The 14,990-nt window shown below is 38.7% G+C and overlaps 1 protein-coding gene across 1 annotated transcript in view; it reads right to left on the bottom strand.

Moving 5' to 3' along the window:
* The window catches only part of lnx2a (ligand of numb-protein X 2a), a 149,115-nt gene that overhangs the window by 23,388 nt on the left and 110,737 nt on the right, over positions 1-14,990 (bottom strand). The window contains exon 4 of the mRNA XM_028799493.2: positions 7,828-7,968. Within this exon, the coding sequence (XP_028655326.1) occupies positions 7,828-7,968 (141 nt within the window). The remainder of the gene's footprint in view (positions 1-7,827; positions 7,969-14,990) is intronic.

Genomic DNA, 14,990 nt, shown 5'->3' with positions numbered 1-14,990 from the left:
TAGCCACTTCGGTTCACTCTTATGGAGTCATTTAAATGTTCATCTGTCAGTCTTGTTCTGAACTTTGATTTCATGACATTCATGTCAGAAAAGGCAGACTCACAGAGGTATGTAGACCCAAACAAAGCAGACATTTTCAGAGCTGCCTGGTGAAGATTCTTATAGTTATCTGGATCTACTAAGCTCCAGAAATGCTGAGAATGCTGTTGAGACTTTAACTGCACATTATTTTGAAGGGTTACTAATATATAATATATAAAATCCAATGTCTCTCTCTCTGTCTGTATGTCTGTCCGCTTTTCACGAGAGAACTACTTAACGGATTTAGATCGGGTTTTTGTCTATAATTTGCTTAAACATTCCGGTTGATTTTGCAGCTTCCCTCATTTTGCTATGTATCATAGTTTGCTTGCGGTACTAATTTATTTGCATGAAACCGAGAAAAAGGCAATGGGCCCGGGGGGGGTTGGGTTGCGCTCTCCTCACTCACTCACTAGTTTCGGGGAGTGTTCCTTAACTCTGCTTAGCTAGCGAACGAGAGAACAATTTAATTCAACTTTGTTTGATAAAGTGTTACTTAGGTCTTGATGAGTTTGAGTCCGGATATTCTCTTAAGTGTATGCCACATTGAAAAGACAGATTGTAATTCAGATTGTGGATCGTGATATGACTTTTTGGAAAGATCGCCCACCCCTAATTTGACTAATCAAGTTTTCAAATTTATATAGGATTCATTAACCCTTTGGTGAGCTACTTGGAAAGGGGTTGTGAGCTACCGGTAGCTTGCGAGCGACATGTTGGAGACCCCCGATCTAAACAGTAGTTTGTTCCAGATCCTGGAGAAAAGCCAAGCAAAATGACACCTTTTATTGGCTAACTAAAAAGATTACAATATGCAAGCTTTTGAGGCAACTCAGGCCCCTTCTTCAGGCAAGATGTAATACAGAGACTGGAGTTCCCTATGTTTATATACACACTCTAGGACAAGAAACAACATTGGTAAATATTTAAATGAGAAATTTTAAATGTAAAAAATTAATAGACTCATTCAGGCTAGGGTTAATTTAACAAGAGAGAAAAGAACAATGTATTGTCAAGATCTCTGAATAAGATAACTGTCCAACAAAGTCTTTTGAAGTTTGTAATGAGTTTTTTCAAAACAATGTGGATCTGTAGACAGGTTGTCTGTCATTCTGAGAGATGTAAACAATCCTCATATCTGGCCATAAAACTCTTGTCTTTATTCAATCCATGTTGTAAAGTATTAAATTTTAGCATGAGTTTAACTTCCCAATCTTTTCTCTCTTGCTGTGTTTTGAAGTTGCCCATAAGCACTGTGACTTTAAAGTCCTTCTCACAGTGTCCATGGCTGTTGAAGTGGGCCGCCACAGGAACATCTGTGCTGCCATGTTTAATGTGGAACCTGTGTAAATTCATTCTCTGGCGGAGTGTTTGTCCAGTTTCTCCCACATAGAGTGCAGTGTCAGGACATTTCATGCAGAAAATTAGGTAGACTACATTAGATGATCTGCAGGAAAATGATCCCTTTATGTGATGTTCAAGTCGGCAGTGTGGTATAACTATACGGTCTGTATCATCCTCACAGGTGGCGCAGTGGTAGTGCTGCTGCTTTGCAGTAAGGAGACTGTGGAAGATTGTGAGTTCGCTTCCCGGTTCCTCCCTGTGTGGATAGCGCTTTGAGTACTGAGAAAAGCGCTATATAAATGTAATGAATTAATTATTATTATTATCATAGATGTGGGCACATGTTTTGCATCTTTTCTGTAGGCATGGAGATGTGCCATTTTCTGTTGGTTCACTTAGGGAGCCTCGGACAATTAATTGTTGAAGGTTTGGTGGTTGTCTGTATGCCAGGAGGGGAGGTTCAGGAAATACATTTTTCAGTGTTTGGTCATTGTTTAGTATTGGCTGAAGTTCTTTTATAATTTTTCGAAGTGTTTCAAGATGTGGGTTGTAGGTGACAACAAGGGGGATGCGATCCTTGTTGTCTTTGTTTTTATATTCCAGAAGGTTGTCTCTGGGTATGGCAGTAGCTCTTCTTATTTGAGTGTCTGTTGTTTTGGGGGTGTAACCTTGTCTGATGAAATCTTGTCCGAGTTCCTGCAGTTGTTGATCCCGGTCTGTCGGGTCTGAGCAAATACGATTGTACCATATTGCTTGGCTGAAAATAATGGAGCGCCTTATATGCTTGGGGTGGAAGCTATCACTTTTCAGGTAGGCCCATCTGTCTGTCGGTTTGTGAAAAATAGAAGTTACAAGGGTGTTTTTCTTTCAGTTGAACGGTGGTGTCAAGGAAGCTGACTTCTGTTTTTGAGTAATTCAACTTCAGCTTTATGTTGGGGTGAAAACAATTATATTCATTATGAAAATGGAGGAGGTCCTTCTCACTGGCAGTCCAGATTATGAAGATGTCATCTATGTAACGGAGATACAACATTGGTTTTACGATGCACATTGACATGAAATCTTCCTCCAATTTTGCCATAAAAAGATTTGCATAGTGAGGTGCAAACCGACAGCCCATTGCATTCCCCATTTGTTGCAAGTAGCAATCCTGTCCAAAAGAGAATATATTATGTGTCAGAGTGAATTTTATCATTTCTATTACTGGCTTTGTGGGCAAATCATGTTATTTGAGGTACATTTCACATGCCAATATGCCATCATCATGGGGGATGTTTGTGTAAAGTGCCTCAACATCCATTGTGGCCAGTACGGTTCCCTCAGGTAAGGGGCCTAAAGCAGACAGTTTTTTTAAGAAATCAGTGGTGTCCTGGATGTAGCTGGTTGTATTACGGGTGAGGGGTTTAAGGATGTGCTCCACCCAACCTGAAACATTTTCTGTAAGGGAGCCAATTCCTGAGATTATAGGCCTTCCTGGGTTCCCTTCTTTGTGGATTTTAGGAAGCATGTAGAAGTAACCCATTTTGGGGTTCTCAGGAATTAAACTGTTTACATGATCCCTGATGTCAAGAGGAAAGCTACTTACTATCTTTTTTAGTTCCTTTTTGTAGAGATCTGTTGGGACTTCTTGCAGTTTGTAATAATGCATAGTATTGGACAATTGTCGTTGTGCCTCCTGTATATAATCTGATGTGTTCATGATGACTAAAGCACCCCCTTTGTCTGCTGGTTTGATAATGATTTCTGTATTTTCCCTTAGTGAATGTATGGCTCTCTGCTCATCCCTAGTAATGTTTTCTATCCGATTTTGTTGCCTGTTTAAGATTCCTGTTTTCACTCTCTGTCGGAAGCAGTCTATATAATTATCCAGGGTAGAGTTTCTGCCAGCTTCTGGTGTCCATGTGGATTTATTGGTGGGGTCGTTGTACCTGCTTGTTGTTGGTTCCTGTGTGTTACTGTTTTCTTTCTTGTGGAAAAATTCTTTTAGTCTGAGTTTTCTGAAGAATTCTTCCATATCACTGCAGAGTCTGATGTTGTCAATGGGCTTTGCAGGACAATATGAGAGTCCCTTTGTAAGTACCGACATCTCTGCTTCATTTGGTGTGTATGAGGAGAGATTAACAATGCAGGTCTGTTGCTCTTTGCTTTTTGCTATTTTGCGACTTGAACATCACATAAAGGGATCATTTTCCTGCAGATCATCTAATGTAGTCTACCTAATTTTCTGCATGAAATGTCCTGACACTGCACTCTATGTGGGAGAAACTGGACAAACACTCCGCCAGAGAATGAATTTACACAGGTTCCACATTAAACATGGCAACACAGATGTTCCTGTGGCGGCCCACTTCAACAGCCATGGACACTGTGAGAAGGACTTTAAAGTCACAGTGCTTACGGGCAACTTCAAAACACAGCAAGAGAGAAAAGAATAGGAAGTTAAACTCATGCTAAAATTTAATACTTTACAACATGGATTGAATAAAGACAAGAGTTTTATGGCCAGATATGATTTGGGGCAGAGTGGTGGCTCTGAGGCTAAGGATCTGCGCTGGTATCCCGAAGGTTGCCAGTTCGAATCCCCGTCACTGCCAAAAAAAAAGGCCACTACTCTGCTGGGCCCTTGAGCAAGGCCCTTAACCTGTAATTGCTCCAGGGGCGCTGTACAATGGCTGACCCTGCGCTCTGACCCCAAGGGGTATGTGAAAACTACCAAATTCCTAATACAAGAAATTGTATAAGGCGAAATAAAGAACAAAAAAAAAATATGAGGATTGTTTACATCTCTCAGAATGACAGACAACCTGTCTACAGACCCACATTGTTTTGAAAAAACTCATTACAAACTTCAAAAGACTTTGTTGGACAGTTAACTTATTCAGAGATCTTGACAATACATTGTTCTTTTCTCTCTTGTTAAATTAACCCTAGCCTGAATGAATCTATTAATTTTTTATATTTAAAATTTCTCATTTAAATATTTACCAATGTTGTTTCTTGTCCTAGAGTGTGTATATAAACATAGGGAACTACAGTCTCTGTATTACATCTTGCCTAAAGAAGGGGCCTGAGTTGCCTCGAAAGCTTGCATATTGTAATCTTTTTAGTTAGCCAATAAAAGGTGTCATTTTGCTTGGCTTTTCTCTACATTCACAATGCCTAACACAGTACAACACCCTAGTATTCCAGATCCTGAAAAGCTTGAAAAAGTAGGGCTTGATGGGTTCTTTCTTGAATTTAGCTTCACTTAATTTCCACTGGTCTGCTCCAGCAAATAATTCAACTGTGAGAATGGTAATAGGACAATACCCATACCTAGAGTACAGAGATTCAGTTCCCTTCACCGCTTCTGGCTGTAGGATATACCCTACAGTCCTGCTATGCACTCCAGCATTCCCCTATTTACTACTTCTAGTGCTGATGCAGTATGCATTATGGTAGTGTGTTGTCTAGAGCTAAGGTTTTACAAATGCATTATGTTATAACTAGTGCTCATTTTACCTGAAAGTAGAAAGCTGTGCTAGCCTAAATAAAAATCGAATTTTTAATGTGGTTGCTCAGTATTGAAGATTGCCTTTATGTATTGTTTTACTGCCTTCTCCTTACATTTTAAGTCACTAATGCACAAATTAAAATGATAAGTAAATTAAAACAATATTCAGTACCTGGAAGCATAACTGCATGAAGAAGGTGGAAATTTGCAGGTTTAGTGTTATTATACAAGGTACATTTTATACTGTTACAATATATACAGGTATTTGGACCTACTGCATGTTACTAAGCAACAGTGTGTCTTAAATTCTTTTTCAGAGCTCTGGATTTAACAACCTACTGGGAAGTGCCCTAATGACAGGGCCTACATCTAACTAAAGGCTTTAATTAATTTACTTTTTTTATAACAAATTCAATTGCTTTTGCTGCTTCATACTCATAGAGAAATACAGAACAGATCAGACTGTAGTTTTTAAAGTGACACAAGGGACATCACATTATCTTTTCTTTACTTCCAAAACCAGAATGAATAGATTATTTCTCCTTAACAAAATTACAAAAAGATTAGAAAGAACATTTTCCAGAAAAATATTCCAAAGCATATGGTACACAGTATAAATGACAGCAACTGAGCACAAGGCCACCACACAGTACGAAAAACATAGATGTGAAGAAAGTAAAACATATTTTGCATATTTTTCTGTCTAAATGTCTTAACATAATAATGATTTTCATTGAAAATAAAAAAAGATATGGCCAGCCCATAAATCCATGCATGATAAATTGAGGTTTGTGGCTATTTGGCAGCTTTTAAATAAATAATCGGCGCACTCACGTCTTTGTGTGGGGGGCCATGGTAACGTGGTGGGAGCAGTTCCCGTGCATGATGCAGGAGCAGACGGCCCTGCACTCAGTGCACAGGTGCAGAATCACCCGTGACCCTAACTGGCAACAGGAGCTGCTGATTGCCGCAGCTGTGCCACGTCCCCGATTTAAAAAGGGAAGCGCGAGTGCAGGAGGGAACAAAAGGCAGATCAGAGGAAAACAGACTGGCCAGTGACTGAAAGAAAGAAGGAGGTTGAAAGAGAAATGTAAGAGGCAGAAATAGAGAGGGTGAGAGTGAGCCCCAGTGCTATGGAAACTGGAGGCAGCGATAGGGGCGCTCCTACTGAACACTTTCTTGGGAAGTAGGAGTGGCCTAAATGACAGCGGTTCCCTGCAAGGGCCGAAAATAAGAGACTTGTGGGGCTCATTAGGTTGCCCTGCAGATGCTGAAGGAAGGGCAGCAGGGAACAGAGCCCAGTTAAGAAAGCTGACTGCACTTGTCAATGGGTGTCTCCTTACACTGTAAGGTCCAAATGGGACAAGTAGAGGTGATGCCAGTTTTTAAAAGGGAAGCATTGGAGCTTGCTATTTTTATAGTCTGTCTCTGGCTTTTAACCTGAATCCACTGTGCACTTTAGTTTATGGATTATTTATTGACATCTTGAAGCAGTGCACTTTTTGGACATTTTGTTTTGTGAATTGTTTTTAATAAAAGCCCTTGCACTTTCCACCATCCACTTGCTTGGTGTGTTTGTCCTCATCTGCTCAGCTCATCCCGGTCATGACTATAGACGGTTTCAATAGGCTACCAAAATTGAAAAGGGAGCAAGTAGCAGACCCTCACTGTCAGACCATATTAAAATAACCTTTTAACCACATCACTGTATATTCATATTCATATTTGCATATTATCTATTGTATAGCTTTGTATAGCATAACAAAAAATGTGGCATGGTGGTGCAGTGGTTAAGCTGCTGTCTCACAGTAAGGAATACAGACTTGATATCTTAGGTCCTCCCTGCGTGAAGTTTGCATGTTCTCCATTCAAAGCAAAAGATGCTGCTATAAACTATTGGTGAAAGAGTGTTGCACAATTATGAAATCAAGGCTTTAAAAGATTTTAAAAAGTATTGTGGCAAAATCCTATTAAAGTTGCTGAAAACACCAGAAATAATTTGCCATGTCTTTTACATTTGCAACAAAATTTGCTGGAACAAAAAGTATCATGGGACACTGGGAAAAAAAGTTAATCACTGGCAAACCCAGAAGGTTTATTGCAAAAAACGCTTTGGTGAATTTCACAGATAAATACTACTCAGTACTTAGTTGAAGAACCTTTTGCAGCGATTACAACCCGGAGTCTTCATAGGTATGATGCAACCAACTTCACACACCTGGATTTGAGGGGTTTCTGCCATTGTTCACTGCAGACTCTCTCAGGCCCTGTCAGGTTAGAAGGAGATTGTCGGTGGACAGCTATGTTAATGTCTCTACAGAGATGTTTGATTGGGTTCAAGTCTGAGCTCTGCCTGGGTAACTCAAAAACATTCCCAGAATTGTCCCTAAGCCACTCCTGTACTGTTTCTGCTTTGTGGTTCAAGTCATTCTCTTGTTGGAAGGTTAATCTTCAGTCCAGTCTGAAGTCCAGAGAGCTCTGGAGCAGGTTTTCATTAAGGAAATCTCTGTACTTCTGTTCAGTTTTCCATCAACTAGTATCACAGTCAATGTAATGGTTGCTGACAAATTACTACATAGCATGATGCTGACACCACCATACTTCACATTTTCACAACATTTTAGCAATGGGAATGATCACATCTTTATTCTCAAACTGGAACAGTATTGTTAACAACTTTCCAATGTCCATTGAGAAGAGCAATAAACAAAGAAGGTAGCCTTTTTCGGTCGTCCCATAGGTATTAAAAATTCTCGTGAATTGAAGGTAATAAGACGCAGAAATAATGTATATTTATCACACAACCTTCCACATACTAGTTCACAGATATGAAAGATTACTATTTAAGTACATAACATATAGATAACAGATTAAAAGAAAAACTGAGACAAATAAATGGGAGGAATCACCTTCCTCTGTTGCAAGAGGTAGGACGTCCTCTCGAAGGTCCCAGCTGGCAGAGTTGGCACTGTTAGTTCGGTGAAGGTGAATGCAGGAATTGCTCAGAGGTCTTTTAGCACGCACTTTATAGCCATCCACAGAATGTACACCTGGATAGCAAGAAATACACACTGTAAACACATAAAGCAGAGCACATATTCATAGTTATTTAAAAAATCTATGTAGGCTCTATGCAATTTAATATACTCATAGGAAACATTCAGTGACCACATCAGCTAACATTAACCGTTAAAAATGCAATGATTTCAGATTACATACATTCCTGAATTGACAATTTCTTAAAATTATCAATGTATACAGAAGTAACAGTAGATGCCCATTAGATACATTTGTAGTATATGTGTTACAATCTTTAACCAAGCTCTGTCAGAAGTATCCCTTAGTGTTTACTTTTTCCCCATCTTCATTTTCAGGAATTCAGCAAATTGATTTTTATGAGATGTTACTGACAAAGTTCAACACCACAGTTGGGAGTAGCCCTGGGGATGTACTGAGTAAAAATTTGGATCTGCATGTAGAAACGTTCTGTAAGAAAACTCAATCTGGCTCTCTTTTTAGGAATTAGTTATATGAAAATCATGTTTAGACTGGACAGCATTGCTAATTAGATTAGTTGCAACTTAAGATCACCGAAAATTAGATGGCAAGGTTGTGGAGCACTGAATAAACTTTCTAAGCAAGAAATAATATTTCTGAAACTTTCTGAAACACTAAAGGACAGTTTAAGTATTTGTTACGGCTCTCATAATGCACTCCACATAACAGACTTCATCTATAATCTGTCATTATTTGAAACATTATATTAGTATCCTGTACTATGCTGTATTTTTCAATATTAAGTGTATTCATTACTGCTATGAAACATATCTGTTTATGAATAAAAAAGAATATCTGGAAAATCTGGATTACTTGTACAACATTGTACTTGAAAAGTGTGAAACAGTGACAAAGTATGTTATTAAAAACACAACTCTTATGAACTTTACAAAAAACAAAAAATAATCCAAGCTACATTATACAAAGATGACATCTAAATTAAACTTATGCACAACCTGTGCATTACCTTAAATAAATGTAGAATTTAATTATGTCAGCCTTTCAGTATCATGCTTGAGTCTGTTTGGAAGACCCATGAAAAGTTTGATAAGGTAAATTATGTTAAATGGTCTGTGATCATTGCTTATAGAGAAAATCTCAGAATGTTACCACTGTAAAATATTGCATTTTACTTTCTCATTTCAATGTATTTTTCAACAACAAAGTTCTCACACAAGTTTGCAGATAGAGTAAACAACAGAAACTGTTAAACCATACATCATTTACATACATTAACATACGTATACATCAGGTTAAATCTGCAGTGAAGCAGCACAATTAAAATCTGATTAACATAAAAAAGTAATGGAAATAAAAGTTCATCAGCATTATAACTGATATATGGCCAGTTCACATGAAAGGAGAGGAAGCCTTCAATCAATGGCATTCTTGAAGAAAATAAGGAGGGTTCACAGTTGGTATTGGCAGATAAAAGAGACAGAACGGGTCACAATCATGGTGACCTAGGACTGGCCTATTCAAATGGCAGCCCATGGGCCTCATATGGCCCAAAGGCTACCTCTGAGTGGTCCAGTCAATGGTCCCGCCAGAAACACAGTGAAAAATCAAGAAAAAGACATTTTTCGAGTCTTCAGAAATCTTACATAAAATGTCTACTGTAGTACAGACCATGAATGTAACACTCCACGTAGCCTAGCAACATTCAATCCACAATGTGGTGCGTGGTTGTGTGTCAAGAAGTGGTGGTAGTAGTCTATAATACTGTGACAACCTGTCGAAGAAGACACACTGGAGCCGCTTCTCTGGGAGACTCTTCAAAATGCCAACTGGCTTTATATTTGGTGTGCCATGCTATTAATGATACCTTACCACTACTTGTCTGGGTCACAGGGACAGCTAAAGAAGCCTTCCACTTTTCTCCCTCTTCCTGATTTTTTAACATTCTCTCCCCTCTCACCCTGATCCTGTCACTCAGCTCTCTATAGGGAGGGTCTCACAAAGTGCTTTCTCCAAGACAACCCCACTCCCACCACCCCATGAGCCCAAGATACATCACAATATCAGCATAATGTGGGATGTATAACAAAGTCATGCCTAATCACACATGTGGTGATTTAAAACAAACCTGTGTTCCCACAGTGTGCAGGAGACGTTGAATGCATGTGTGTTGGTTACTGTTATCACTTGTTGTAGGTTTGTGCACTGATAGACTTGATAGCGTTGATATTTGTTTTTTATTCTGTTAAATGCACTTTGTGATGTGCCTGGGTCATATGTGACAAAATATTTATTTTATTTCAAAGGGGAAACAAATGTTATTGCTAATACTGCACACTTTTTGATTTTGTGCAATTTGAGATGTGAATAGGTCAGATATGACCAAAATGTTTATTTTTTATTTCAAAAGTGGAAAAAGTATTGCTACTACCTCCGATTCTGTTCAGTGATAGCTTTTTCATAGCTTTGTTTTTGTTTTTGTTATGCACTTTCTGATGTGTCTGGTTCAGATGTAACTAAATTTAAAAAGGTAACAATGAATAAACATTACTTGTTTTTCGATGCATTAATTTATGTTGGTTTAAAATTTGTCATTACCTGTTGCTTACCAGCTGTGGAAAATGTCTGGCCCTGCTTAATTTCTTGGTATGAAAATATCACTCAATTGAATTTGTAATTGAATAGCCCTGACGTAGGACAACTGGCCACCCACCCCCTCCTAAGCATTCTATAATATTATATAAGTATTTACAGAGCAGCCTGATAAGAAGATTAAATCCTTTCATCCTTAGATTCCAAGGCCCCTATTTCATTTGTAGCCATACAACTGAAAAATACAATGAATGTCAAATTTTCCCCTCTGAATTCATCACAAAATTCCTTGTTTATGATGCTGTCATTAATTATCTTGCTAATGGCTAAATAAAGTATTTTAATATTAAAATAATTTTTCAACAAAATTTGATCCTAAAAAAAGGAGAAACACCAGTGTCACAATTTGTAAAAAAAAAATTGCATGGGCTCTATTATGATTATAAGAGGTATGTGAAATATACATATGGTAAAACAACAATATTTTGTCTGCTCATAAACATTTGTAAAGATGAAAATTAGGCAAGCATGCATTATTCTCAAGCTAGTGCATGTTATAAATGATTTCAACAGAGAACTGAAAACTATGGTTGAGTCGACTTTATACTCCATTCATTTGTTTAACCTGCTTATTCCAGTATGGGACTGCAGGAAGTTGTTGTTCATCCCAACCTTACCAAGTCTAATATGGGAACCAACCCCAGATGAGATAGGAGTCATCTGAAGGGCACTTGTAGGTACTCCCATTACATTCACTCACCCTTTGCCAATTTTGAGTTACCAATAAAACAATCAAGAATATCTTTGGAATTTGAAAGCAACACCCGATTAACCACAGAAAATCATGCTAAAATAGAGGGAATATGCACAAACACCCCAAAGACAGTAAGAAGGGTTAGGATTTGAACCCAGGTATCTGAAGCTGTGATGCAACTTTGCTAGCAACTGTGCTAATCTGAATAAATGTTGATGTGTAATATTCTGCAGCCTGCCAAGGATTTGTAGATCATTTTCCAATTTATCTCTTGTACATTGTTGTGGGCACACATAAAACTATACATGCATTTAATTGCCAACATGCTATTTTGAATGATTAGGTGTAGGGATGTAAAGGTAGCAAAAGTTTTGTATTTGATACCAATACTAGGGTAATTTAACAATACCTATTCAATACCACACCAAAAACAGAAATATAATTCAATGGCTATTTATCAAAAGTACCTCCATTATTCAAGTGAACAATAGTGTGCCTTTTTCTGTAGTAGAATATAATATACAGTGCATCCGGAAAGTATTAACAGCGCATCACTTTTTCCATATTTTGTTATGTTACAGCCTTATTCCAAAATTGATTAAATTAATTTTTTTCCTCAGAATTTTACACACAACACTCAATGATGACAACGTGAAAAAAGTTTACTTGAGGTTTTTGCAAATTTATTAAAAATAAAAAAACTGAGAAATCACATACACATAAGTATTCACAGCCTTTGCTCAATACTTTGTTAATGCACCTTTGGCAGCAATTACAGCCTCAAGTCTTTTTCGATATCATGCCACAAGCTTGGCACACCTATCTTTGGCCAGTTTCGCCCATTCCTCTTTGCAGCACCTCTCAAGCTCCATCAGGTTGGATGGAAGCGTCGGTGTACAGCCATTTTAAGATCTCTCCAGAGATGTTCAATCGGATTCAAGTCTGGGCTCTGGCTGGGCCACTCAAGGACATTCACAGAGTTTGTCCTGAAGCCACTCCTTTGATATCTTGGCTGTGTGCTTAGGGTCATTATCCTGCTGAAAGATGAACCGTCGCCCCAGTCTGAGGTCAAGAGTGCTCTGGAGCAGGTTTTCATCCAGGATGTCTCTGTACATTGCTGCAGTCATCTTTCCCTTTATCCTGACTAGTCTCCCAGTCCCTGCCGCTGAAAAACATCCCCACAGCATGATGCTGCCACCACCATGCTTCACCGTAGGGATGGTATTGGCCTGGTGATGAGCGGTGCCTGGTTTCCTCCAAACGTGACGCCTGGCATTCACACCAAAGAGTTCAATCTTTGTCTCATCAGACCAGAGAATTTTCTTTCTCATGGTCTGAGAGTCCTTCAGGTGCCTTTTGGCAAACTCCAGGCAGGCTGCCATGTGCCTTTTACTAAGGAGTGGCTTCCATCTGGCCACTCTACCTTACAGGCCTGATTGGTGGATTGCTGCAGAGATGGTTGTCCTTCTGGAAGGTTCTCCTCTCTCCACAGAGGACCTCTGGAGCTCTGACAGAGTGACCATCGGGATCTTGGTCACCTCCCTGACTAAGGCCCTTCTCCCCCGATCGCTCAGTTTAGATGGCCGGCCAGCTCTAGGAAGAGTCCTGGTGGTTTCGAACTTCTTCCACTTACGGATGATGGAGGCCACTGTGCTCATTGGGACCTTCAAAGCAGCAGAAATTTTTCTGTAACCTTCCCCAGATGTGTGCTTCGAGACAATCCTGTCTCGGAGGTCTACAGACAATACCTTTGACTTCATGCTTGGTTTGTGCTCTGACATGAACTGTCAACTGTGGGACCTTATATAGACAGGTGTGTGCCTTTCCAAATCATGTCCAATCAACTGAATTTACCACAGGTGGACTCCAATTAAGCTGCAGAAACATCTCAAGGATGATCAGGGGAAACAGGATGCACCTGAGCTCAATTTTGAGCTTCATGGCAAAGGCTGTGAATACTTATGTACACGTGCTTTCTCAATTTTTTTTTTTTTAATAAATTTGCAAAAATCTCAAGTAAACTTTTTTCACGTTGTCATTATGGGGTGTTGTGTGTAGAATTCTGGGGAAAAAAATGAATTTAATCCATTTTGGAATAAGACAGAATAACAAAATGTGGAAAAAGTGATGCGCTGTGATTAATTTCTGGATGTACTGTATAAATGCTAACAGTAACAATATCTTAAATACTGTTATGTTCATAAAGTAACTACCCAACTATTATTTAAGTAAACTATATATTAAAATGCTTGATTTCTCATGTGTTATAGATATAATGAACCCACCCACTATAACATTAAGTGGGAGGGGGTGTCTTGGCGGAATCTCGACATTATGTTTATAAAGAATGATTTCAATGTGAACTATGTGATCTACATTACCATGTGCACATTATAAATTTATTCTCTGACATTTTCTCTCCCGTAGCTTAAAAATACTGCTTACAAGCAACATTAAAAATAAAAATCCAAGCATTATTATAGGTGTACAACTGAATTAGTGAATTCCAAAACAATTCAGGATATTTTCATTTAAACAAACTGTTTAAAGATGATGTTTTTTTAATAACATGCATTTAGAGTGTGGTTTTGTCAGAGATTAGGTTTGTAACATTTGCTAAGATTTATATTTGCATTATTAGCTAGAGAAAAGCCAAGCAAAATGACACCTTTTATTGGCTAACTAAAAAGATTACCTGAAGAAGGGGCCTGAGTTGCCTCGAAAGCTTGCATATTGTAATCGTTTTAGTTAGCCAACAAAAGGTGTCATTTTGCTTGGCTTTTCTCTACATTCATAATGGCTAACACAGTACAACACCCTAGTACTACATTATTAGCTAGTAAAAAATAAAATCTTACTACAGAGTAATATTTAACCGGAGAGTCAAATTGATTCAGATTTCAAATGTCACAAACTCTTGGTGCTTTAATTGTCTCTATTTTTTTTTTTACATTTGTTTAAACTTAAAGGTTTTCTGCATTAAAGTGATCTTGTCAATTTTACAGTATTCCATTATTTAAGAATGAATGTAAAACAGCCTTTGTTCCATTGTTTTCACAGTATTTACTATATCAGACTTTATCACTTATCCTGTGTACATATCTAGAAATTGAAAATGAACTGGACGGACATTACCTGCAGTCAGTTAATCTCAGCATGTCATAGAAGATAGTGGTTGAGGGGCAAAATAACAGGGATGGATTGTTCCTTACCCAACCAGGACACTTTTATAATGGAATGATGAAGGTGACTGCCTCCCAAAGCCATATGCCCCCCAGTCTGACAGATGGCAGCAGCTCTTTGGTGGGTCTCCCATATACACTCCCACAGGGCTTAATGGGAACTGGAATTCCAACAGGAAGCCCTGCTGAGTCTCGTGGGAGCCATCAGAGGGAGCTGTTTGGAGGAGGTTTCCTCCTTTCAGGGATGTTCCATCTGACCCGGATTTGCTTCCTGAATGCAAAGTGGCAGCACCGGTAGTACTTCTGGGTCTGGCATAAAGAAAGCCACTCCTCCGTACTTTAGGTCGGGTGGATGAGGATGAAGCTCACTGAGGAGGAGTGAAAGAGAGGTAAGAGACAGAGAGAAGGAAGATGACTTTCTGTAACCGTATTTGTGCCATGTTCCAAGAAATCTGAACACAATAAATAATTGGTTTGCACCCAGGACTTGTGTAATTGTCATTTTGTTTGGGGTTTTGCAATGCCTCAT

This window comes from Erpetoichthys calabaricus, chromosome 4, assembly GCF_900747795.2.
Source record: "Erpetoichthys calabaricus chromosome 4, fErpCal1.3, whole genome shotgun sequence".
Taxonomy (NCBI): domain Eukaryota; kingdom Metazoa; phylum Chordata; class Cladistia; order Polypteriformes; family Polypteridae; genus Erpetoichthys; species Erpetoichthys calabaricus.
The sequence above is the reverse complement of the archived record's forward strand: the minus strand, read 5'-3'. Positions and strand labels throughout refer to the sequence as shown.